General features: G+C 47.3%; 2 protein-coding genes across 2 annotated transcripts; one reads left to right on the top strand and one right to left on the bottom strand.

The window, feature by feature from the left end:
* Nucleotides 1–1,711: 1,711 nt before the first annotated feature.
* TSPO2 (translocator protein 2) lies at nucleotides 1,712–3,053 on the bottom strand. The gene is made up of 3 exons (XM_007936325.2): nucleotides 2,842–3,053; nucleotides 2,211–2,352; nucleotides 1,712–1,975 (listed from the first exon to the last, which is right to left on the bottom strand). Exons 1-3 carry the CDS (start codon nucleotides 3,051–3,053, stop codon nucleotides 1,712–1,714), a joined length of 618 nt encoding a protein of 205 aa, XP_007934516.2.
* A 14,587-nt stretch (nucleotides 3,054–17,640) lies between these two features.
* UNC5CL (unc-5 family C-terminal like) lies at nucleotides 17,641–24,079 on the top strand. Its single transcript, XM_007936276.1, has 8 exons — nucleotides 17,641–18,025; nucleotides 18,572–18,872; nucleotides 19,609–19,871; nucleotides 20,585–20,686; nucleotides 20,980–21,047; nucleotides 21,893–21,993; nucleotides 22,124–22,237; nucleotides 23,863–24,079. Exons 1-8 carry the CDS (start codon nucleotides 17,641–17,643, stop codon nucleotides 24,077–24,079), a joined length of 1,551 nt encoding a protein of 516 aa, XP_007934467.1.
* The last annotated feature ends 263 nt before the right edge of the window (nucleotides 24,080–24,342 follow it).

Genomic DNA, 24,342 nt, shown 5'->3' on the forward strand with positions numbered 1-24,342 from the left:
GGCTTTGAACCACCAGCCTTCTGGTTAGCAGTCAAGTGCCTTAGGCACTACGCTATCAGAACTCCTAGGAGTGTTATCTACCTGATGTAAGTGTTCACCCTATATGCCTATATGTCTATTGTTTGCCATGGAAGTGATTTTAAGAACCACCTGAGAAGTTTAAAAAGAAATAAATGTTAGGCATAGTGCCTAAGGCATTTGACTGCTAACCAGAAGGCTGGCGGTTCAAACCCACCAGGCACTCCTTAAAAGGAAGATTGGGCACTCTACTTCCATAGAGATACTGCCTCAGAAACCCAAGGAAGGGTCACTATGAGTCGAATCGACTTGATGGCAGTGAGTTTGGTTTTTTTTTTTTTGGTCCCTTCCTCCAAGAGAATTTTTTTTTCCCCCCCAGTTGGTCCAGAGTGTGGTGGAGTGTTAGGGAGGATACTGATTAACATTGTTCAAAGCTCCCCATGTGACCCTACCAGGCAGCAGGGTGGAAGTCCCCTACTGCAAAGTGGCTGAACCTTCTAGCTGGTGTTGTTTAGGATTTGAGAAGGCAGGACTTGGGGGCAGAGCCACTCCTTGGTACCATCAAGACTTTGAAAATATGAGCAGAAGGAAGTAGAGGAGGGAAGAGTCAAAAATGAAAAAAGCAAATGAGAAGGTTTAGGAAGAGAAACAAGAGAGGTCTGGACAAGAAATTCCTATCGGATTCACCCTTCAGTGCCCTGAGGTTTGTGTCTTTTTTTTTTCCCAACATTTTTTTTTTCTTATTTAGTAGTAATTAATTGATGTAAAAAATGGAAAGTATAAGAGTATACTAAAACAAAAATGTAAAATGATCTATAATCTTAGTTCTCAGAGGTCTGAGCATAGTATCTGATATAAATAATTTGGATCCTACTTCAGTATTATTTTGCTTTTAGGTAGATTTTTAAAAACATTTTATTTTTCAGGTAATTGAAAATCTGTATCCTCAGCATGGATAAACCTTGAAAACATTATGCTGAGTGAAGTCAGTCAGTAATACAGACAAATACTGTATTATCTTACTTACATGAAATAAACAAATACATAGTAACCAAAAAGTATTAATGGTTACCAGAGGTGGAGGGGGGAGGGGGAGTTTTCATTTGGGTAGCATTGAGTTTATATTAGTGAAGGTGGAATGTTTTGGAAAAGGTTAACAGTAATGGTGGCATGACATGAAAAATGTAATCAATGTCATTGAATTGTAAATATGGAAGTTACTGTACTGGCGATTGTTTTGGTGTGTTTATTTTTAACACACACACACACACAGACACACTTAGCATCCAGAATTTTTATGCTGAGTTTAGGAGGACACGTGAGAGGAGCTGGCGACAACGTGCCTGTGCCTCCCCATAATGCACGTGTACATGTACACACACAGAAGCTCCTTGTCCCACAGTCAGGTAGGCTGCCCAGGGAACCAGCCCCTCCACCCTTTTGTAGTACCCTGCAAAGTTCCACACCTGCCTTCACATCACATACTCAAAGCCAGTAACAGGATTTTATTATTTGCAGGTAAAAAATGGAAAACAAATGTCTCCCTCTTTCCCATTTCTCTGAATTCTAATGAAAAGTGGCAGCAGGGGACCCAGGTTGGTGGCTACATTGAGACAAGTCACCGTTAGAGAAGCATCAGTCCCTAGTCATCTCCTTGTCCTCCCCTCTTCCTGTCCTAACTCTGCAGCCCTGCCTATATAGTCTCTTCCAGCCCTGCCCGGGCCATCCTCCCTCCTCTCCCATGCCCTAGTGCCTCAGGTGTTCTTCTCCCCCGGGGGGGCTGAGGCTGATTCTGTGGACAAAAGCTGTCCCTCCACAGGTGGTAGGCAATAGAAGCAGTCATGGTGAGCCAGGCCAGGTAGGGCAGCAGGAGCAGGGCTGCCAGCTTGTTGATGGGATGCCAGATGAATGCCATGCTCACCACCAGCCCATAGAGCAGCAGCAGGTGCAACAGGGTCTGGGCAGAGGGTCAGGACAGTCAGGTAGGCTGCCCAGGGAACCAGCCCCTCCACCCTTTTGTAGTACCCTGCAAAGTTCCTGGGGCTATGCACACTCAACAGGAGCACAGGGAGGTCTGCTCACCTGTTTCCTTCCTGATTCTGATTGATTTGCTATATTATCTGCTTCTGGGGACCTGGTGGTTCTACCTTCCCTCCTAGTCACCTTGCACTACTGAACACTGGGTGCCTTACCAGACCAGGGGCGTGGACCACAAAAAAGAAGATCAGGATGATCCAGCTGATGGCGAGCTGTACAGCATAAAGGCCTAGAGGCAGGGCCAGGGGCCATCCAAAGCCCCCTCCCAGGTCTTTCCACACCAGGTAGGAGGCATAGCTGTGGAAAGACGGTAGCAGAAGCACTCAGAGAGAGGGTGTGCCATGGCAAATGGAGGAGGTGCTCTGGTGTAAGGACTCTTGTGGATAAAATGGGAGCAAGTGGGTCTGGCAACATTTGAGGACAACAGTGAGTTGGTGCTAGGAGTTGGACATGGTGAGGTGAGGGGAGGGGGAGGGGATACTTGGAGAGAGGGACTAGGAGGGAGAGGGTGGAGGCAGAGGGCTGGCTGGAGTCCTAGGGAGGCCCAGAGGTTTTTTTCTGTGAATGTTTTACAGACCTCACAGTTAAAAAGCCTTTCCCATTAGAAGAGACAGGATGGGGTGCCATTCCTTTGGAAGCTAATATGTAGCAGTAGTTCAGGTTTAGGGAGACTGGTTTCCACAGAGGGGCAGGGCAGTGAGCCAGGCTGCCCAGGGAAGCAGACACTGTACCCTATTGCAGCGCCCTGTGGGTACTAGGGCTATGGCATGAGAAATGGACACTCACCCCATGATTGAGTAGATGGTTGTCCATACAAGTAACAAGATTTTGTGGGATGGGCACCAGGATAGCTTCTTTGGGACCTCACACCAACCAGGTATTCGATGACAGGTAAATAGCCAAACCAGGATGGGCCCCAGGAGGGGAAGAGCTACAAAGCTGGCCCCTAGAGGCCACATTCTCCTTGAGAAGGCCAAATCTGGGGAGGCAGAGAACATGCTAATTATGAGCCTTACCCTATGTCTCCTCCTCTGTCTCCACCTCCACCTCCTGATCTGATGCTATTCCCTGGTCTGAGTTCTTTACCCCAACCTTGGACACAACTCTAATTCTACCTCTTTTGAGACCTCTTCTGCTCACTTTGCCTTGCCCATTTTCTGGTTTCCATAGATTTGTTTTCTTCATGCCACTCATTTGGCACTTGGAGGATACTATCCAGTATTGATAATGGCTTCTGAGTAAAAGGCTTCTCTCCTTGAACACGTATCTTGTTCCTGGAGGCAGGTCTAGGTGTGACCACCTTTCTACCTCCCACAGCCTGTGGTGCTTGGTCAAGTATAGAACAGACCCTTAATGAGGACACTGTCCTAAATTGAACCCAGCTAAGCTCTGGTAGCATAGTGGCTAAGACACTTGCCTGCTAACCAGATGGCTGGCGGTTCAAACCCACCAGCCACTCCTTGGAAGGAAGGTTGGGCAATCCTACTTCCATAGCGATACTGCCTCGGAAACCCAAGGAGGGGTCGCTATGAGTCGGGGCTGACTTGACGGCACAGAACAACAACAACAACAACAACAAGCTGACCATAACCAACCTGATCCTGTTGCATTTGGAAGGACCAAATGCTGAAGGCAGAAGCCTGCCGATCTCTTCTGGTCAAGAACAGGGCTGGCCCATCTGTCCCAGGCTTATCTCACCATACCAGACCAGCAAACTGTGAAGGATCCCACTCAGCCTTTTCTCCCACTAAATTCATACTCAGCTGAGTGTTTCTGTGGGTGCCTTTCTCTGAGGGCTTAACTCCCTTCTCCTCCCGGAGCCTCAGGGGCTGAATGAGATTCCCCCTACATCTCCCCACTTCCACAGGGTCAGGCCACAAACTCAAGGGTCTAGATTTCTTGTGGCTTAACTTCTAAAGGAAACAAACCTAGCCTTTGATTTAAAAAGCCGCAATGTTCCATTTGCATATGGGACAGTGCACAGACCCTCTGCCAACCAAAGACCCCACCCAATAACATTAATCTCATTTGCACATAATATTTCAGCCTCCTGCTCCTGATTGACAAGGGTTTGGAGGAAAGGGGGGAAAAAATCTCCTGTTATTTTCAGTGTCCTGGAATTCTAATTCACCCTTTCCTTTCGAATGTCCTGAACCATATCCTAGAGGTTCTTGGGACAGGGCTGACCGGCCTGTCTGCCTGTGCATCTTTCTGGTTGTTTGTCTGCCCCTCCTATCTGTTTGCTCATTTGCCTTCCTATGTCTCTCTCTGTTTCTTCTATTTTCTATCCAGTGTTGGAGGCCACCTCCAACTCTTACCTTCCCCATCTTCTTTTCTCCTCTTACCCACTCCTCCCAGCACGTCCTTCCTCCCAGACCTTCCACTCCTCTTACCTCAGGCAGCACACCTCCTAGACAAGTGCCTGATGATATAGATGTGTAGAAGGCAGAGGAGGGTGGGGGACAAGAAGAAGGGTGGAGTGGGACTCCCAGCTGGCCTGCCTTCTTCCAATGATAAGGGTGGTGACACTAGCTGGGGCAGCCAGAGAGCTGCCTGGATACCCCACTTCAGATTCCTCTTGGCAGGAGACCCCTGGCCTGCTAGGCTGTTCATGGTGCCTGGCCTCTGGGGGGAGCCCCTTGATGGAACTGTTGAGGCTTTAGCACTGGGAGACTCTGATCTCCTGACACAGCTCAGCCCCAGGCTACAAGGCTACTGATGCCTGCGGTCTCTACATCCCTGTGCACGAGCTTTGTGTCCATGGGGGTGATGGTGAGGGTGCTCAGATTTCCCCAGAGCCTTCTTATTACTGGGATTATCCCTAAGTGAGGCAAGTACCAGCTTTGGAAATGAATTCATGACACATAGATACAGCTCCTGGTCATAGCCTCCTAGTTGGCATGACCCACCCAAGCTTGGAACTCTAGCTTGACTGATCTTTTATAAATCTCTAGGACTTCATGACTCAGAGGACAAAGCAGCCTGTGTGACTCAGACAGAGCTTTGCCCAACAAAGACTTATACCTTCCCTCCTCCATCATGACCAAAATTCTGAGGTACCCTTCCTTGCTCATCCTTCAGGCATGAGGTCCCTTTCCTAGAAGCTGGCTGCACCCCATCCATTTCTTTGACACATCTCACTATTTTGGGGAAAGTACTTTGGGATCCCTTGGGAGGTATTTATCCCACTGTCTCACCTCCACCAGGGGAGGAAGCAGAGGGCAGGGGGTTCCAGTCAGGAACAAGAAGCTAGGAAATCATTAACTGAGATCAAAACAGTGGCAGTTACTTATTTTCTATGAGAGATGATAATTGGGGGCTGGGGTTGTTCACCAATTGTTCCTCAACTGTAGGAGGCAGACCATGGAGATAAAAATGACCATTTACTGAGCACCCATTTTTTGGTAGATGCTTTACATTTATTAGCTCAATAATAATTACTAACCCATGCCTGGTAGATACTATTATCTGCCTTTAAAGAAAATTGAGGCTCAGAAGGTGTCTCAGTTGCCTAGTGGTGCTGTAACAAAAAGTACCACAAGTGGGTGGTTTTAAAGAACAGAAATTTATTTTCTTATAGTTCTGGAGGTTAAACATCCAAATCAGGGTCTCAGCTCTGTCAATTCTTTCTGTTAGCCTCTCTCTGAGTTTCTGGTGTCTGCCAGTGACCCTTGGCATTCCTTTGCTTGTAGATTGGTCCTCACAAGGCATCTGTCTTACCTCTGTGTGTGTGTCCATGTCTATTCTGCTCTTTTTATAAGACACCACTCAGAAGCGAGTTTAGGACCCACCCTACTTTGGTATGACCTCATTAACATAACAACAGAAAATTCCTATTTCCAAACAGGGTCGTATTTACAGGTACACGGGTTAGAACTTACACATTTCTTTTTTGGTAACCCAATTTAATCTATAACAGAGAGACTAAGTAACTTGCTCAAAGTTACATACTCAACAGGTGGGTCACCTGGGCTCAGTATTGGCAATCTGGCTCCAAAATGCATGTTCTTTCCTTTCAGTGGGTCCATTAATTCATTCAACAAGTCCTTATTGAACAACTATGTATCAGGCTACATCAGGAACTAAACATATAACATCAAACAGCTGAAGAGAAGCAACCCTCCCTGCAGGGAGCTTCTTGTTTCTAGTGACTGTCTTCCTAGGCAGAGTGTCTAAGCACTCAGGCTAACAAATGGCCCCAAAGTTCAAGTTCCCCCAAGTGGCAGTGTCTCCTGCCAACTCTGAGTGCCAAATGTGGTGAGTGGAAAGCATGAGTAGGAAGCTGTTGTTGTTAGTTGTTATATGCCGTCGAGTCGGCCCGACTCATAGCGACCCCTCCTTGGGTTTCCGAGGCAGTATCACTACGGAAGTAGCATTGCCCAACCTTCCTTCCGAGGAGTGGCTGGTGGGTTTGAACCGCCAGCCTTCTGGTTAGCAGTCAAGTGCCTTAGCCTCTATGCTAAATCCCAATGCTGCCAGCAACTTGATTTATGAGTCATTAACCCTCTCAGTGACTCTCTAGAGGGAAACGGGAACTCTGGTAGCATAGTGCCTAAGGCACTTGACTGCTAACCAGAAGGCTGGCGGTTCAAACCCACCAGCCACTCCTCAGAAGGAAGATGGGGCAATCCAACTTCCGTAGTGATACCACCTTGGAAACCCAAGGAGGGGTCGCTATGAGTCGGGTCGGACTCGATGGCACATAACAACAACAACAACAACAACAACAGGTATTGTCAAGCTTCCTAGACCAGCTGCACTGGCAGCACCTGGGAGCTTCTTAGGGATGCAGATTTTCAGGCCACACCCCAGACCTTAGGAATCAGAACTTGCATTTAACAAGTTCCTCGGGTGATCTGTATGCATGTTATAGTTTGAGAAGCTCTGGGGAAGGTTGCCTCCTTCCTTTTCCTTCTGCCATTTTAACCAGGGCTTTGAACTGGTTCTTGCAGGTTCAGTCATGGCTGAGGAAGCGAAACTGGAACAGATCCTAATTTTAAAAATTTTGGTGAATTGGAATGATAACCAGAATGGAAAAAAATTATGGGTCTAAGCCCTGCTAAAAACATAATCTCCCTCTTAGAAAACAAGAGCACCATACGTGTTGCACGGCAGTCAAACAAATCTCTTGCCCATTGGATTTTGAGCAGAGTGGGAAACAGTGGTGCCCAGCTCAGAGATGGTGGACAACCACACCTCTCTGAATATGTGTCACTCTTCAGTCTTGCCAATAATCCAATCTCTTGTATCAGGCTCTTGAAAGGACTCACTATGCCTCTCCCAATTCTCCCATTCCTAGGCTCCAACATGTAATTTTTCCTGTTCCAGTTATCATTCTGGATTACCAGAATTTAAAAAATTAGGGTCTGTTTCTGTTTTGTTCATGAATAAACTGGTTTGAAGCCTGATTTTAATAGCCTCTGGCTGGGTCTGCCATAGACCAGCAGAGGACACTGTTGGTAGGGGTTGCAAGGTGCTGCACATGTGCCCAGACTCTCTCCTTTCCTCTCTCCTCTCTTCCAGACCTAGTCTAGTAGGCTGACTATTTCCCTATCTTGGCTGGACTTTGCCAGCAGACGGGGACAGCCTCTTCCACTCTACTTTAGAGTGACTGGGAGGCAGGTCTCTGTGACGGGAAATATCAGGCCCCACCTACTGTGACTCCCCGCCCACCTCCACTTGTCTGCTGGCCTGGTGACTGGGTCTGGCTGACCTCTCTGGTTCTCCGAGAAGGAACTGCTATTCCTGGACAAGCCACCAGCCTCTGGGAGCCCCTGGGCAGTGAGGTGAGCACCCTGCTGGGATAGCTAGGGGAGTGGTCATTGTGATGGAGTTACCTGGGGCTCAGGGCAGGAGGAAGAGGAGGAAAACAGGACCAGGGGAAGGGCCAGTCAGTGCTGGCTGGTGTGAGGGCCAGGGAGATGATTCTCTGCACTGTGGAAATTTATACTTTGCTAATGAATGATGTCTATGACTTAGGTTTGAAGTCATCCATCCTGGTACTTTTTATGCACTGCAATAACTGGAGATGTATTGGGTGTCAGGCAGGCACAGTGAGAACCAGCACGGTGGGGGAAGAGTTGATTTCCTCAAAGGCTACAAACAGAGCTTTGCAGCAGGTGTCTGCATTTTTGTGCTGCAAAAGGCAGCACCTAGGGACAGGTGAAATGAGCATTCTAAGGGGCCCTCATCTCAGGGAACTGCTACCCAGGATGGGCTGGGGTCTGGGGCAAGAGGAAGTGGAGAAGCAGGAAATGAAGAGTACCGTCAAAGGATTGGAAAGCTCCAGTTCTCACTTACTTGGCTGCAGTGCTGTAGACCCTACTCAGCAGAACTTGGGACCCTTCACCCTCCTGGGGTGGGGTGTAGAGGGTGGGGAGAGCTGGAGCAGCCTTGAACAGATGTCAGCCTGAACACCCAGGGTTGGGTGGTGGGGAGGGAGCAGACAAATGAATGGGCTCCCTGTGAGAGGCCTAGTGGGGTTGTTGGGAACAGTAGATACCAACTGCTTGGGATTAGGGGACTGGGCAAGGGACTCTGCTGCATTACCCAATGGAGTGGAGGGGATTTGAACTCTGATCTTTGGAGGCCCCGGAAGGTTATTGCTATAGAAGTAGGGAAGGCTCCCTCTTTCACCCCTTGGTCAATTGTGCTTGGTTGGCAGGGGGTGGGGCAGTCATTCACTGTGGAACCAAGAATGTGCCTTGAGCTCCTTGGATTTACTTTTACTTTATTTTTGTTCCTTTCTCTTCCAACTTCATATCCTGTAGAGGTGGGAAGGGAGACACATGAGAAAAAAGAAGCGGGGGAGAGAAAGGGGGTGCTCCTGGAAGTCCTTGCATAACTGTTTGTCCTTAACATCTGCCTTCAGCCTCCTATTGTAGCTTAAAAATCCTTCATCCATCCTCATGGTGGGGAGGAAACTTAACTTCCTTTTCTGTGAACTGGAGGTAAAAATAACATCTAGTTCATAAGGCTGCTGTGAGGATCAAATGAAATAAGCTTTCTAGAGTGCTTAACCTTGGTAAATGTTAGCTATTATTGTTACAGTTATAATCACAATTATTATTAATGTGGATGAATCACAAGGAATAGTTGGATTGTAAGAACAAGCTTGCTGCTCCAACCCCTATTCCCACCAGATTTGGGATGCTACCAATGTGTCTGATTCCCTGTATGCCCCCCAAGTAGGCTGGTCCACTGTCTCCAGGGTTGGATTTTATGGGAAAGGATCAATGCTAAGCCTTCCATTACTGTCTACCTCTTCAACAAGGACACAGAGGGGCAGGACCTGTCTGCCCCAGTCTTCAATCCCAAGGATGCAAAGGAGTTTCTGCCCCTGTTGGAGTCTAGGAGGAGCTGGAAAGGGTGTTTGGTCTTTGTGGGGCCTGAGGAAGGAGGGAAGAAGGTGGGAAGTGCAGTCAGGGTAAAGGAAGGAGCTGGAGGTTTGGGGTCCTAACTTCTGGTGTGAGTGAAGGGAGTGTGTGTGTGGGGTATTGGTGTAAGAAGCTTTTCCAGTGCAGGCCCTGGTGGATCAGCCAGAAGGGCCTTAAAGAACCTGAGAGGAGGGACATTGTATGCCCAGTGTCTAGGACAAACAGCAGGCACTCATGGAATGAATTCCACTTCCTCAGAAGCTCCTTGAAAGCCAAATAAGATGTCATCTTTGGGACTGAACTTTCCAGTGTCTGGTACACAGCTAATGCTCAGAAAATGTTCAGTTTAGTGGGAAAACCACACATGACAGCATATAATCAAGAAGTACTCAGTGTGGTGGGATGGTTATAGGGAGAGATTTCAGCAAGGGGCTGGTGTGCCAGGGGGAGGCGCTGCTGAGCAGGGGAGAGCCAGGTGGGTAGATGAGGTAGGTGGGGAGGGTGGAGAGAGCAGGTGAAGGGAGAAATAGAATATAGCTCGAGCAAAAGCCTGAGGTTAGAGTTTAACAAGGGCTGAGGGGCCCAGTCTGGCCAGAGTGGATCAGTACTAATTGCCATGGGGTCATGATGCCCTGTGTGTTGGAGTAGAACTGAGTTCCATAGGGTTTTTAATGGTTGATTTTCAGAAGTAGATAGCCAGGCCTTTCTTCTGAGGTGTCTCTGGGTGGACAACCTCCAGCCTCTGGGCTAGCAGCTGAGTGCTTTAACTGTTCGTACCACCCAAGGACTCCTGGCTAGAGTGGAGGTGTGTTGGAAATTAGGGGGTGAGGGGGAGAACAGAAAGGGGAGGAGGCAGTTTCTGCAGGGCCTTGGGAAGAGCTGGCATCTGTAAGGGGAGGCTGCTGGAAAGCTAAGGTCCCAATTGTAGCCTCTGCTGGTAACCAGGGGGCAGTTTGTTGGTTCCTGTGTGTGCTTTTGCCTTGCCTCATTCCAGCCTCACTGTGCCCCCTCTCCTTTGTTTTTCTTTCCCTTTTTGCTTCCACTTTTACCTTTTGTTACTCTTGTATTTGACGTATGCCTGTGAGGTACCTTCTGACCTCTCTGACACAAGAAGGAGCATACATAAACAAACATATTTGGACAGTGCTTTATTATCTACAGGGTGTCATTGTTGTAAATACAGCTATCACACGAATTTTGCCAGTTCAACTTTTTTTTTTCAGTTTTAAAATATTTTATTCAGTCTTTTGTAAAAATTTTTGTTTTTAAAATATAAAGAACACACCATTTTCCAGGGCAACATTTGTTGACAATTCTATAAAACCAGTTAGATCAGTCATGTTTTGTAATCTTCACCAATATCCATTGCCAAATTTTCCATCCCTATAAAGAAAAAGTCTGTTACCTAACAACTATCTATTTATTTATTTACTTATTATTGTGACTTGGGTGAAGATTTACAGAGCAAATTCACTTTCCATACAGCAGTTCACATATACCTTGTCTCATGTCATTGACCACAGTTTACCACAATGCAACAGCTCCCCTCCCACTTCCTCCCCATAGTTACCTCTTCCCAGTGTCCATCCCTCCATACACTCCTGCCCACTGAGCTATCTCCCTGTGCATAAGCAGCCCTTCTTTCTCCCATGATTGTTCTTTCCAAGGAGTGTATCTACTTGAGGTAAATGTTCAACTCATATGCCTGTATTTTGTTTGGCTGGAAACCACAGGTGTGGGTTCAATTCCAGACCTGAAGGGCAGCTAGGGACCATAGTCTCAGTGGGTCCACCAGGCTCTATCGGAACAGCAAAACTGGTCCCCACCTTTTTTTTTTCTCTCCAAATGATTTTGAATTTTGTGCCACATTGTTCTCCCTCTCTATCAAGGATCTCCTACACAGATTCCCCTTCTAAGTAGATGACAGTGGTAGCCGGGCACCATCTAGTTCTTCTGGTCTCATAGTCATATAGGCTGCAGATCGGATGGTGTACCAGTCGCTAGGACTAATTGTTTCCATGAATTTTGGTTTTCTTCATTCTTCTTTGCTCTGGATGAGGAGAGACCCATTGTTGACTCTAGATGGCAGCTTGCTAGCTTTTAAGATCCCAGTCACTACTAGCCAAAGTAGGAGGTGGAACAGTGTTTTGTATAGTATGTTACGCTAACTGAGCTTGATGACCCCTGTGACTATGGTCCCAAGCTGGCAGGTTCAACTACTCAGACCCTCTGGGTAGCTGGCTGTGACCAAGCAGTGACCACAACCTTGCCCCTTGTCAGCTCTACTATACACCTGGGAATTCTGATCATTCACATAAACTTATAGGACCATTGACTGCCAACCCTATATATGTTCTTGGATACACTCCCCATTTCATAGACATACCTAATCATTTAGCCTGTCCACCCATCTATCCACCCATATACCCATGTTTTCCTTCACTGATAATGCAGTACTGTACGTGCAAAAGGGTTCATATTTGTTGTGTGTACCTCCCATGTGCCTCTCTATGTCTTTCTCATCCTCAACAGTGCCATATTGGTCACTCACATTTGGCACATTGCCCTTCTCTTCACCCAAATCAATACTTATCTCTATCTATCTAACAGCCTTCCCTCCCTTCTTCTTCTTTTTTTTAAATTATGATTTGGGTAAAAGTTTACAGAGAAAATTCATTTTCTAGACAATAGTTCATACACATTTTTTTCAAGTCATTGATTGCAATCCCCACAATGCAACAGCTCTCTTCCCACTTCGTCCCTGTGATTACCTTTTCCGTGCCCTTCTTTCCTGTGCATTCCTGCCCTCTGAGCTATCTCCCTGTGTAAACACTGCCCTTAGGATCTTGCATGGTGATTGTTTTAAGGCGTGCACCTACCTGGTGTAAATGTCCACCTTACACGCCTGTCTATTGTTTGGCTGAAAGCCATGGGAGTGAGTTTAATTCCAGGCCTGAAGGGTGGCTAGGGGCCATATAGTCTCCAGGGTTTCACCAGTCTCTATCAGACCCTTAAACCTGTCTTTTTTTATGATTTTGAGTTTTGTTCCACATTTTTCTCCCACTCTATCTAGGATCTCCTATTTTGATCCCTTTCTGAGTGATTGACAGTAGCTGGGCACCATCTAGTTCTTATGGCTACAGGGTCATGTCAGCTGAAGTTCGCATGGTCTAAGAGTCTTTTGGGTTAATTGTTTCCATGTGTCTTTGATTTTATTCACTCTTCTTTGCTCTGGATGAGGAGAGACCAATTGCTGCATCTAGATGGCCACTTGCAAGCTTTTAAGATCCTAGTCGCTACTCATCAAAGTAGGATGTAGAACAATTTTTTTTGTGTACTATGTTATGCCAGTTGAGCTTGATGTCACCTGTGACCATGATTCTGAGCCCATGGGCCCAGTGACTCATTTCCTCAGGGTGTTTGGCTGTGGCTAAGAAATTATCATCACTTTGTCCTATTGGTTCTACTACATATATGGATATTCTCTCTCTTTTTTTTAATTGTGATTTGGGTGAAAGTTTACAGAGCAAAATCACTTTCCATACAGCAGTTCACATACACTTTGTCTCATGACATTGACTAAAATTTACCACAATGCAACAGCTCCCCTCCCACTTCCTCCTGATAATTACCTCTTCTCTGTGTCCATCCCTCCATGCACTCCTGCCTCCTGAGTTGTCTCCCTATGCATAAACAGCCCTTCTTTTTCCCATGATTGTTCTCTCCAAGGAATGTATCTACCTCGGGTAAATATTCAACTCATATGCCTGTATATAGACATTCTTATAGGAGCTCTGGTAGCATAGTACCTAAAGCACTTGACTGCTAACCAGAAGGCTGGCAGTTCAAACTCACCAGCCACTCCTCGGAAGGAAGGTTGGGCAATCCTACTTCTGTAGTGATACTGCCTTGGAAACCCAAGGAGGGGTCGCCTATGAGTTGGGGCCGACTCGATGGCACATAACAACAACACCTGGTCATTTAGCCTACCTATATATCCACCTGTAGATTAATGTTTGTTATTACAGATAATGCAGTATTATGTATGTAAAAGTGTTTATCTTTGTTGTCTCTACCTCGTGTACACCTCTCTGTGTCTTCCTTTTCCTTAGTGTTATTGTGTTGGCTACTTGCTTTTGGTAAATTGCCTTTCCTTTCACCCAAATCAATACTTATCTCTTACCTACCTAGCGATTCAACTTTTTACAGCTGTAAAGTTTATTGAAAGCAATTGCAATAATTGGCTGTGCAACTTTACCCTTAATCAATATGATTTTTCCTTCACTGTTAACCCCTCCTTCTATCTCACTCATGATCCTGGTAACTACTCATAAACTTTGGTCTCAATATATTTGCCTTTTCTTGTCTTTTTTATATAAATAAGATCAAACAATATTTGTCCCTTTGTGATTGGCTGATTTCTGTCAGCATAATGCCTTCAAGCTCCATCCATACTGTAGCACGTATCAAGACCTCATTTCTCCTACTGGCTGAGTATTTCATTAAACGTATGTACACATTTTGTTTAGGAGCTCTGGTAGTATAGCACCTAAGACTATAGGTTACTTGACTACTAACCAGAAGGCTGGCGGTTCAAACCCACCAGCCACTCCTCGGAAGGAAGATGGGGCAGTCTACTTCCGTAGTGATACTGACTTGGAAACCCAAGGAGGGGTTGCTATGGGTCGGGTCTGACTTGATGGCACATAACAACAACAACAACAACAACAACAACACACATTTTGTTTATCCATGCAGCTATTAATGGGCATTAAATTGTTTCCACCTTTTGGCTATTGCAAATACTGCTGCAATGAACATTGGTATACAAGTCTCTGCTTTCAAGTCTTTTGCGTATATACCTAAGAGTGGAATTGCTGAGTCATATGGTAGTTCTGTGGAGCTCTGGTGGCACAGTGGTCAAAACAGTCAGCTGCTAACTGAAAAGTGTCCAGTTTGAACCCACCAACTGTTCTGCAGGAGAAAGATGAGGCAGTCTACTTCCTGTAAAGATTTACAACCTTGGAAACCCTATGAGACAGTTCTACTCTGTCCTATAGGGTCGCTATGAGTTGGAATCGACTTGATGACAGTGAGTTTGGCTTTTTTTTTACATGGTAGTTTTGTTTTTACTTTTTTGAGTAAATGTCACACTGTTTTACACAATGGCATTTTATATTCCACCAGTGATTGGATAAGGGTACCAATTTCCCCACATCCTTGCTGCTAAAAAGACAAGGAGGCCAAATGTTCTGACATCCTTTAATCCCACAAGAGGAAGACAGAATCACCATCAACAGCCCAAGGCCTATTACTGCAAGGCCAGACATGCTGCCTCCCTCCAGTCCTTTCACCAAACGTTCCTCCCAAAGCACCCACCACCTCTCTCTGGGTTCAATAATTCACTGCAGTGGCCACACAGAACTCACAGATTACGGGGTTTATTAGGGAAGCAGCAGGCTACAATTCAAGTTCAGGAAAAACACTCAGTCTCTCTCCCAGCCCACAGTCTCTCTCCCAACAGTGCTTGTCCCTCGGTGTCTCACTCAGCAATGTGTGTCTCTTGCATTTCTTTCCCAGCAGTGCATGTCTCTTTCAGGAGCGTGTGTCTCTTTCAGCAGCACATCTTCCTCAATCAGCAGTCAGAGCCACTTCTGCCTCTAGGAGGCCACCTTTTGAGCCTGGCCAAGTGGCCAAACTAGCCAAGCATAACATCAGAATTCTAAGCACCTGAGAGAGAGAGAGAGAGAGCTGCCCAGAACATGGCTTTGTGCCACTCCCAACAGAAATACCCCAGGTGGATAACTTTACAATCAGGAGCTCCTCATTTGCTCACAATAAATTCCACCACAGAGTTTACAAAGACTTATGGCTGAACGACTGAGATCTTAAAAGCTTGCAAGCTGCCATCTAGATGCAACGATGGGTCTCTCCTCATCCAGGGCCAAGAAGAATGAAGAAAACCAAAATTCATGGAAACAATCAGTCCTAGTGACTGGTACACCATCCGATCTGCAGCCTATATGACTATGAGACCAGAAGAAATAGATGGTGCTTGGCTACTACTGTCAACCACTTGGAAGAGGATCTTTGTAGGAGATCCTGGATAGGCAGGGGGAACAATGTGGAACAAAACTCAAAATCATTTGAAAAAAAAAAAAAAGCGGGGAACAGGTTTGCTGGCCTGATGGAGCCTGGTGGAACCACTAGACTATGGCCCCTAGCTGTCCTTCAGGTCTGGAATTGAACACATACCTGTAGCTTCCAGCCAAGAAGTAGACAGGCATACTAGTTGAGCATTTATCTGAGGTAGATACACTCCTTGGAGAGAACAAGTAAGAGGGAAAGAAGGGCTGCTCAGGCACAGGGAGACAGCTCAGGGGTTAGGAGTGCATGGAGAGATGGTCACAGGGAAGCGGTACCTGTTGGGAGGAAGTGGGAGAGGAGATGTTGCATTGTGCTAAATAGTGGTCAAGGTCATGAGACAAAGTGTATGTGATCTGCTGTATGGAAAATGTATTTGCTCTGTAAATTTTCACCCAAATCACAATAAAAATAAATATTAAAAAAAAAAAAAAGACTTATGGCTAGAAAAGCCAAACAAGGTAATTTACTACAGTGCACTTGCCAACATTTGTTATTTTCTGCCCTTTTCCCCCCTTAATCTTAACCATCCTAGTAGGAGTGACATGGTATTTCATTGTGGTTTTGATTTGCATCTTCCTGATGGCTAACAATGCTGAGCATATTTTTCGTGTGTTTGGTGGGCATTTGAATGTACTCTCTGGTAAAATGTCTATTCGAGTCCTTTGCCCATTGTGTGATTGAGTTGTCTTTTTTGTTAAGTTGTTGAAGTTTTGCATATATTTTGGTTATTAGATTCTTGTTGGATATATAGTTTCCAAAGATACTCTCCCATTCTGTAGCTTGTCTCTCGACAAATGAAAGTTTTACATTTTTATGAGGTCCCATTTATTTATTCTGTCCTTCATTGCTTGTGGTTTTGTTATTATATTAGATAATCCATTGTTGAAAGCTCGGTCTGACAGCATTGCCTGTGCTTTTTCTTCTAAGAGTGTTATAGTTTTAGTTTGCACATTTAGGTCCTTAATCCATTTTGAATTTGTTTTTGTGTATAGTGTGAGGTATGGATCTAGTTTCATCTTTCTGCATATGGAAATCCAATTTTCCCCACACCATTTACTGAAGAGTCTCTTCTTTCTCCATTGAATGGACTTAGCACCCTTTCAAAAATCACTTGACCGTAGATGTGTGAGTTTACTTCTGTACTCTCAATGCTATTGGTTTACATGTCTATTATTATACCAATATCAGGTTGTTTTGATTACTACAGGAGAAAGATGAGGCAGTCTACTTCCTGTAAAGATTTACAACCTTGGAAACCTTACGAGGCAGTTCTACTCTGTTCTATAGGGTTGCTATGAGTTGGAATCGACTTGATGACAGTGGGTTTGGCTTTTAAAGTAAGGAAGTGTGAGTCCTTCTACTTTGTTCTTGTCTTTCAACATTGTTTTAGCTATTTGAAGCCTCTTGCCATTTCATATAAAGTTGAAGACTGGCTTTTCTATTTCTATAAAGAAGGACTGTTGGAATTTTGGTCAGGATTGCATTGAATCTATATATTGCTTTAGGTAGTATTGATATCTTAACAATATTAAGTCCTCCAATCCATGAACATGGAACATCTTTCCATTTATTTAAGTCTTCTTTAATCTCTTTCAGGAGTGTTTTATAATTTTCATTGTATAAGTCCTTCACGTCCCTAGTTAGATTTATTCCTAGGTTACTTATTCTCTTACATGCTATTATAAATGGAATTATTTCCCTTTCAGATTTCTCATTACCGGTGTACAGAAACCCAATTGATTTTTGTTTGTTGACTCTGTACCTATAACTATGCTAACTTCCTCAATTAGTTCTAGAATTTTTCTTTTGGGCTCTCTGGGGTTTTGTGGTAGGTTCTTGAGCAGGGGAGTGATATTCTGTTAAAGGAACTTGATCTGACTGGATGTGCAGGGTGTGCTAGAATGATGACAACTTTCTTCTTTATTACCTCTCACTGGGAACAAGTCTTGACTCCCCACCAACAGTGAAAAGGCTTTAGCACTGATTCCTTGTTTCTCCCCCAAGCTCCTACCTTGGCTGGCACAGGGCTGCAGAGAGCCAGTGACATCAAGTGACCAGGTGGATGTGCCCCGATGAGAATTCCTTCCAACCCTTGCAGTTCCTACTGCTGGTGGGGGTTCTGGTGGCAAGTGCCCTCCTCCTGGCCCAGTGCCTTCGATGGCACTGTCCTCGTTGGCTCGTGGGAACCTGCCAGAAGCCAGGTGACACAGAAGATCCAGTGCCCCAGGCCACTCCTCTCCCTGAAAATGAGCCTTCAAGCCAGTGTCCACCAGCCACACTGCCAGAGATGGCTGCCTTCTACCAGGAACTGAACACACCTACCCAAGGCCAGACAGTCATCCGCCAGCTGATGCACAAACTCTTGGTATATTCAGCTCGAGAGGTGGACCACCGTGGTGGCTGCTTGATACTCCAAGATACGGGCATCTCTCTGCTCATTCCACCAGGTAAGAGCTTCCAGCCCCTCTCTTGGTCAAGTCCTCCATCCTCAAAGGTAGTGGACGGTTGCTCAGACTGTGTTGCACAAAAGCACTGCATCTAAGAGAGTGCCATTCAGAGACAGCTTCATAATTTTGGAAATTGCTTACTTTTTATTATAATTTTATTGACTCCAATAAAGTTATAACTTTATTGACTCTAAAGAGGGACATACTGTACATCTTTTATGGCAATTTTCTGGCAGATAGAAGTAAAGTAACTAGCTATAACAGAATTAGTATGACAATTGTCCAATCAATGAAGTAAAGTGTCTGGAAGAGTGGCTTTTGCAAATTCACACAAGGCATTTTATGGGCCAGAGGCAGCCCTGGGGGAACGTGGTGATTTGCTCTGGATGACACCACAAGTCAGCTCACAGTCATCTTGAGTCTCTTCCATACTGCCTCCTTGTGCTCCCTGCTGGGCACCTTCTCTTGAGGTTTTTCCCTCCCACCCTGCATCTTTTTCCATGGAGTGATTGTTGCCAAGCCCCTTTCAGCTCTCCCTCTCCCCAGGTGCTGTGGCTGTGGGCCGCCAAGAGCGGGTGTCTTTGGTCCTAGTGTGGGACCTGTCGGATGCCCCATCGCTGTCCCGGGCCCAGGCGCTGGTGAGCCCTGTGGTGGCATGTGGCCCCCATGGGGCCTCCTTCCTGAAGCCCTGCACCCTCACATTCAAGCACTGTGCCCAGCAGCCCAGGTATGCATGCACCTACAGTAGCAACACAACCCTGCTTGATGTCAAGGCCTGGAGGCCAATGGGGCGGCCGGGGGCCTACACCTCCCTGGATGAGTGTCGCATCCACCTCTCCCACTTCAGGTAGGCATCTGCCTATGGCCTGTCTCCCTGACTCCATTCCTCTGGAACTAACTGTTCTGTTCCTTTTCTGTCTGCCTGCCTAAACCTCCCTCATTCTATGGAACTGCTCCTTTATCTGTCTGAAATGGTCTGATAATCTTTTGTCCCCCTGTGCCCTTCTCCTGTCTCTCTGTCCAATTTAGTGTCTCATCCCAGCCCTGTCCTGGACTGTGCATCTCACTGCTCTTTCTCTGACTGTCCAGAAATGTCTTATTTAACACAGTTGCTCTGTCTAGAGGGGACTTGTCCCATCCCCACGCGTCTCTGAAATTGTCTATCTCTACCTAATCCCTCTCTTCAGCGTATTCCCTCCAGTGCCCTAAGATTGTATTTCATCCTAAATCTGTGCTCTGTCGTCTCTGTCTTTCTAGAGTCTTATGTCCTTCTATCTTCCAGTTTTCTTGTCATCCTATTGACTAGAGCAGGGCCATGTGTGGGATCTAGTCCCAAGGCTGGTGACTGAGCCCATCTCCCCTCTTTCCCCTGCCTGAGAGTACTTGCTGGTTTCCCTCTCCACTTGGTGATGGTGACTCCTTCTCCCCCTACCTCTCACCACCTTTTCTCTCAACCCACCGGGGCTGCTCTCCTAGCCTCTGTGGAGGCCCCTACGTGAGGGTCCTAGCAAAGGTGGTGCAGTAGGTAGGTGCATTGACGCCTCAGCCTCCACCGCTTTAGCTACCTCTGTCTCCCTCCGCAGCCTCTACACCTGCGTGCTGGAGGCGCCTTCGGGGCGCGAGGCCCGCAAATGGCTGCAGCTGGCAGTGTTCTGCTCACCTCTGGCGCCAGGGCAGTCACACCTGCAGCTGCGTGTCTACTTCCTCAACAACACGCCCTGTGCCCTTCAGTGGGCCATGACCAACGAGCAACCCCACGGCGGGCGCCTGCGTGGACCCTGCCAACTCTTCGACTTCACTGGAGCCCGAGGGGACCAGTGCCTGAAGCTCAAATACATTTCGGAGGGTGAGGGAGGCGGGACACGGGGGAGAGGGCAAAAGGGAGAACTATGTCAGCCAGGTAGAAATGTGGACCCCAAGTTTCATTCCCAGACTCCAGAGCAGGCAGAAGCTTCAAGGAAACCCTTTAGTGGTCTGCTGCTGCCTCCAGGAGCCCACAGTCTTTGTCTACTTCCTTCTGTTGTTGCCCACTTGGCCCTTGTCTGGAGGACAGGGGGTACCAGGTGGGAAGTATAGGGCAGAGCTGTTACACCTTGCAGGAGCGGGGACGGAGGGAGAGGCTTTTATTTTCCTATGATGATGGAGCTGGTGTTGGGAACAGGTGGTCCCAGTCACTGGCTGTGCTGCTGGAATTGCCCATGGTCATGGAGACCCATAGGAGTTTATGTGCGTGTGGACAGGGCACACGTGTGTGGGAAGGTGAGGGTATGTGATAGGTGGTAGAAGTAAGACCACTAATGTGTTCCCCTATCCAGGCTCTGGGGACTCAAGTTCACTTGAGACCCTCTTTCCCTGCTCATCCTTCCTACACATAGTACACAAAACCAAAACCAAACCTGTTGCCATGGAGTTGTTTCCAACTGATAGCGACCCTTATGGGTTTCCGAGGTGGTAAATCTTTATGGAAGTAGACTGCCCCATCTTCTTTCTTTGAGTCCTCCTTAAATATTTGTGGAAGGACCTGCTCTCTGAAGCTCTCCCTCCTCTGTCCGTCCCTAGGTTGGGAGAATGTGGATGACAGCAGTTGCCAGCTGGTACCCCATCTCCACATCTGGCATGGAAAGTGCCCCTTCCGTTCCTTCTGCTTCCGGAAAAAAGGTAGCGCAGGAGCCCCTTGCCCACTTCTTGCATGTTCCCCTCCCCTTCCTTTCCTTCCCCCTCCCCTCCTGGTAAACCTGGAGCTCTGCACCTCCTCCCTCCATGCACAGAGACCTTCTCTTACAAGTGAGGAGGAGCACACAGACCTTTGGAGAGAGAAAAACAATGTGTCCTACTCTGCTCCAGTCCGCAGATTTCCATTCTAAATGTACAGTACCTTTAACTTCACCTGATTTCTCACCCTAGGCCTTGTCATCTGACTCACCTGCTGCCTCATTCTTGCCTTTTCTTTGTAGCCAGTGAGAGTGAGGACTACTCAGCACTAACCAATGAGATCATTGTCACCATGCACACCTTCCAGGATGTGAGTAGGAGCTGGGGACAGGAAAGGCAAGGCCGGGGGTGTCTTGAACAAAGAGGGCAAGGGGAATAGTGCCTAGGGAGTACAGTCTTAATTGCTTAATCAAGCAGGGAAGATAGCATTTTTCCAGAACAGCCATACCAGCTCTATGAGGGGCTGCAATCATGAGGCCTTCAAGTTTCCCTCCATCTCCAACTCTTTCTTGGCTACCAATGGATAAATCCCTAAATCCAGCAGGAAGTGAAAGAACCAGACATCATGGAGTGGTTCCTTTCTAAGTTGATTGTCCATACCTGAGATGTGTATCTTCAGTGTGGGGAGTAACCAGGAATGAGTCTTGAGTAGGTGGGATGGGAGTTAGGTATTCCCTCTTCCCCTGTCTAGAGAAGTTATGAGGAAATCTGGGTTGAGTCTTTGGGGAAACTGAGTGGGCATCTTAGTGGAGGATAGACAGACACACCTCACAGTATCACTTGGGGAGGAGGAACCTGAGAAAGGAGAATAGGGGGAAGGGGCGTGTGTATCTTGAGTTCAGTGTCTGTTATTCAATGACCTCTCCATGACCCTACCCAGGATTTCTCCTGGTGTCTTAGGACATACACTATTTGTTTTTTGGTTCCAGTTCCCAAAGGGATTAGTGGGTAAATTTAAGGCTGAAGGTGGGATTCTGAATCAGGTAAGTGGAAGATAAAGAGTTCTGTGTGGGGCAGAGCTGTCTCCTTGGTAAAGTTACCCAGGATGACAGCCTAAAGGACAGACAGGAGGAATGGAGGTAGGCTCCTCAGCTTCTTACTGAGGGGGATGTCTCATGACCCCGAAGTGTGTTGTCTGCCCCTCTTTTGGCGCAGGGCTTGGAGACCAAGTACATGGAAATCCTCAGGTTCCAGGCGTCAGAGGAGGAATCCTGGGCAGCACCACCCCCAGTATCCCAGCCTCTCCCATGCAATAGGTGAGGTGGGAGCATCCTGGGCTGCTGCCTGGGGAATGTTTGGGAATCCTGCCCCAGCTCCCAGGGAGGATGGGGTGGAGAACCAGTTTGGGTCCTCCCCTCCAAGAACACCAGTTTTCCTCTTCCCCAGGCTGCCCCCAGAGCTCTTTGAGCAGCTACAGATGTTGTTGGAACCAAATAGCATCACAGGCAATGACTGGCGCCGACTGGCCTCCCACTTGGGGCTCTGTGGCATGAAAATTCGGTAAGAAGAGGGGTGGGATTGGAAGAGGAGGGCGGACTGGGCTGAGGGTGAGGTCTTCAGGATATTCTAGGGAGTGGACGACAGATCAGGGATTGACTTAAAAGTCAGAGAATGGCTACTCCTTGTCGTACTTTCTATAAAAGGGCAGCTATTTCTATTTGTCACTGAATCCTCAATACCTAGAATGATGTCTGTCACATAGTAGATGCTCATTAAGTATTTTAAAATGAGATAATTAACATGCAGGCCATTGCATGCTTGATGTGCAATGCCTTTAGGGTTGAGAATAGCAGATGATAATTTATAGCCCAGTGCCTGGCCCATGCTAATTGTTCAATAAGTACTAGCAATAATGGGAGAAATGCAGCCATGCTCCCTTTCTGGGGACTCAAAGAAATCAGTAAGAGAACAATTCTGAGCTAAGCCCTAGGGCCCAGAGAGGGATACAGAAAGGTTGAAAAGTAAAGCAATGCTTCCTTGTACCTTATTGTATGTATCCAATAGTGCATAACAAGTTGAAAACAAACACACTGAAAACAGCTGAAAGTAAGACTAGCAAAGAATTGTGGGAGCTATGACCTGAAGTCTGAAGTGCAAACTGATCTAGGGAGCATGGAATGGTCACTTCCATTTGGTTGTTGTTGTTGTTATGTGTCGTGGGGTTGGACCCGACTCATAGTGACCCCTCCTTGGGTTTCCGAGGTGGTATCACTACAGAAGTAGATTACCCAACCTCCCTTCCGAGGAGTGGCTGGTGGGTTTGAACTGCCAGCCTTCTGGTTAGCAGAGGTGGGAATTGGAAAGAACTTCAGGGAAAGGGTGGTGGGGTGCTGGGGGAGGGGAGATCAGCAGCAAAGGTGGTTGTGGCTGTGGTGTGTGCAAGGTGTGAAAAGGACAGGCCTGAAGGCACTTGACTGCTAACCAGAAGGCTGGCGGTTCAAACCCACCAGCCACTCCTGGGAAGAAAGTATCACTTCCATAGTGATACTGCCTCGGAAACCCAAGAAGGGGTCACTATGAGTCGACTCGACGGTACATAACAACAACAACGAAGATGGTTTAGGATGGGAGGGTGGGATGAACTGGAAAGTCAGGCGGGTGGGCTTGGAGAATGGGAGAGATTCCATGAAAGTTTTTGAGCAGGACAGTGCCATGACAAAAGCCATGGTTTAGAACAGTTATCTCCTCAGTGGTGAGCAGGGTGTTGTGGCTCAAGTGAGACAAGGAAGAGGCCAGTTAGGAGACTGGGATGAAGGGAGGAAAGTGTCCTTGGGGTGGGGCAGGTAGAAAAGGCAATTACAGAACAAGAGAGCTGGAAATAACCTTAGAAGTCCTCTCATCCAAGCCCTTAGTGTAAGAGGAAACTGGGGCATAAAGAGGAGTAGTAGTTAGTCTCTGAGCCCTTTGAATGATCTCGGTCGAAAATTCTGGGCCCTTTTGCCACTAGAGCTCCCTGAAAGGTAGGCAAGAGCAGGAAGAGCAGCAAGGGCTCAGGCGGGAGTTGATCTGGGGACCAGCTGAGTGTGAGAGCGGTGGTTCTCAGGGACATTACGTGAAGCAGTGCCCCAAAGAGGGAGGAGCTTCTTTCCTTCTTTCTCTTTCCCTCCTCCTTGGCCTCCCACCAGGTTCCTGTCCTGCCAGCGTAGCCCTGCGGCCGCCATCCTGGAGCTGTTCCAGGAGCAGAACGGTAGCCTGCAGGAGCTGCACTACCTCATGACCGTCATGGAACGGCTGGACTGCGCCTCAGCCATCCAGAGCTACCTGAGCAGAACACAAAGCCCGGTTCTTGCCCGTGGGCCCGCAGTGGAGAACCAGGGCATGGAGCTCGATGAGAAGCTCTGAGCGCCAAGAGGGAAGGGGGGCAGGGTGCGGGCCCTCAGTATGTTCCCACATCAAAGAAGAACACAACAGCTGTTACTGTCTGTGCTCAACGACCTTTTCAGAGCCTTAAATGGTGCCTTGAGAGAGGTCCATTGCCCGCCTCTCTGGGACTGGACCGCCCCTCTGTCTGGGGAACTTTGTCCTGCGGGCAGATCCTTCCCTGGACGGCAGGGGGCGCAGGAGCCAAGGAGATAGCCTGCATGGCCCACCTCGGGGGGAAGCTA

Source organism: Orycteropus afer, unplaced genomic scaffold, assembly GCF_000298275.1.
Source record: "Orycteropus afer afer isolate SDZICR_OR568_19922 unplaced genomic scaffold, OryAfe1.0 scaffold00034, whole genome shotgun sequence".
Taxonomy (NCBI): domain Eukaryota; kingdom Metazoa; phylum Chordata; class Mammalia; order Tubulidentata; family Orycteropodidae; genus Orycteropus; species Orycteropus afer.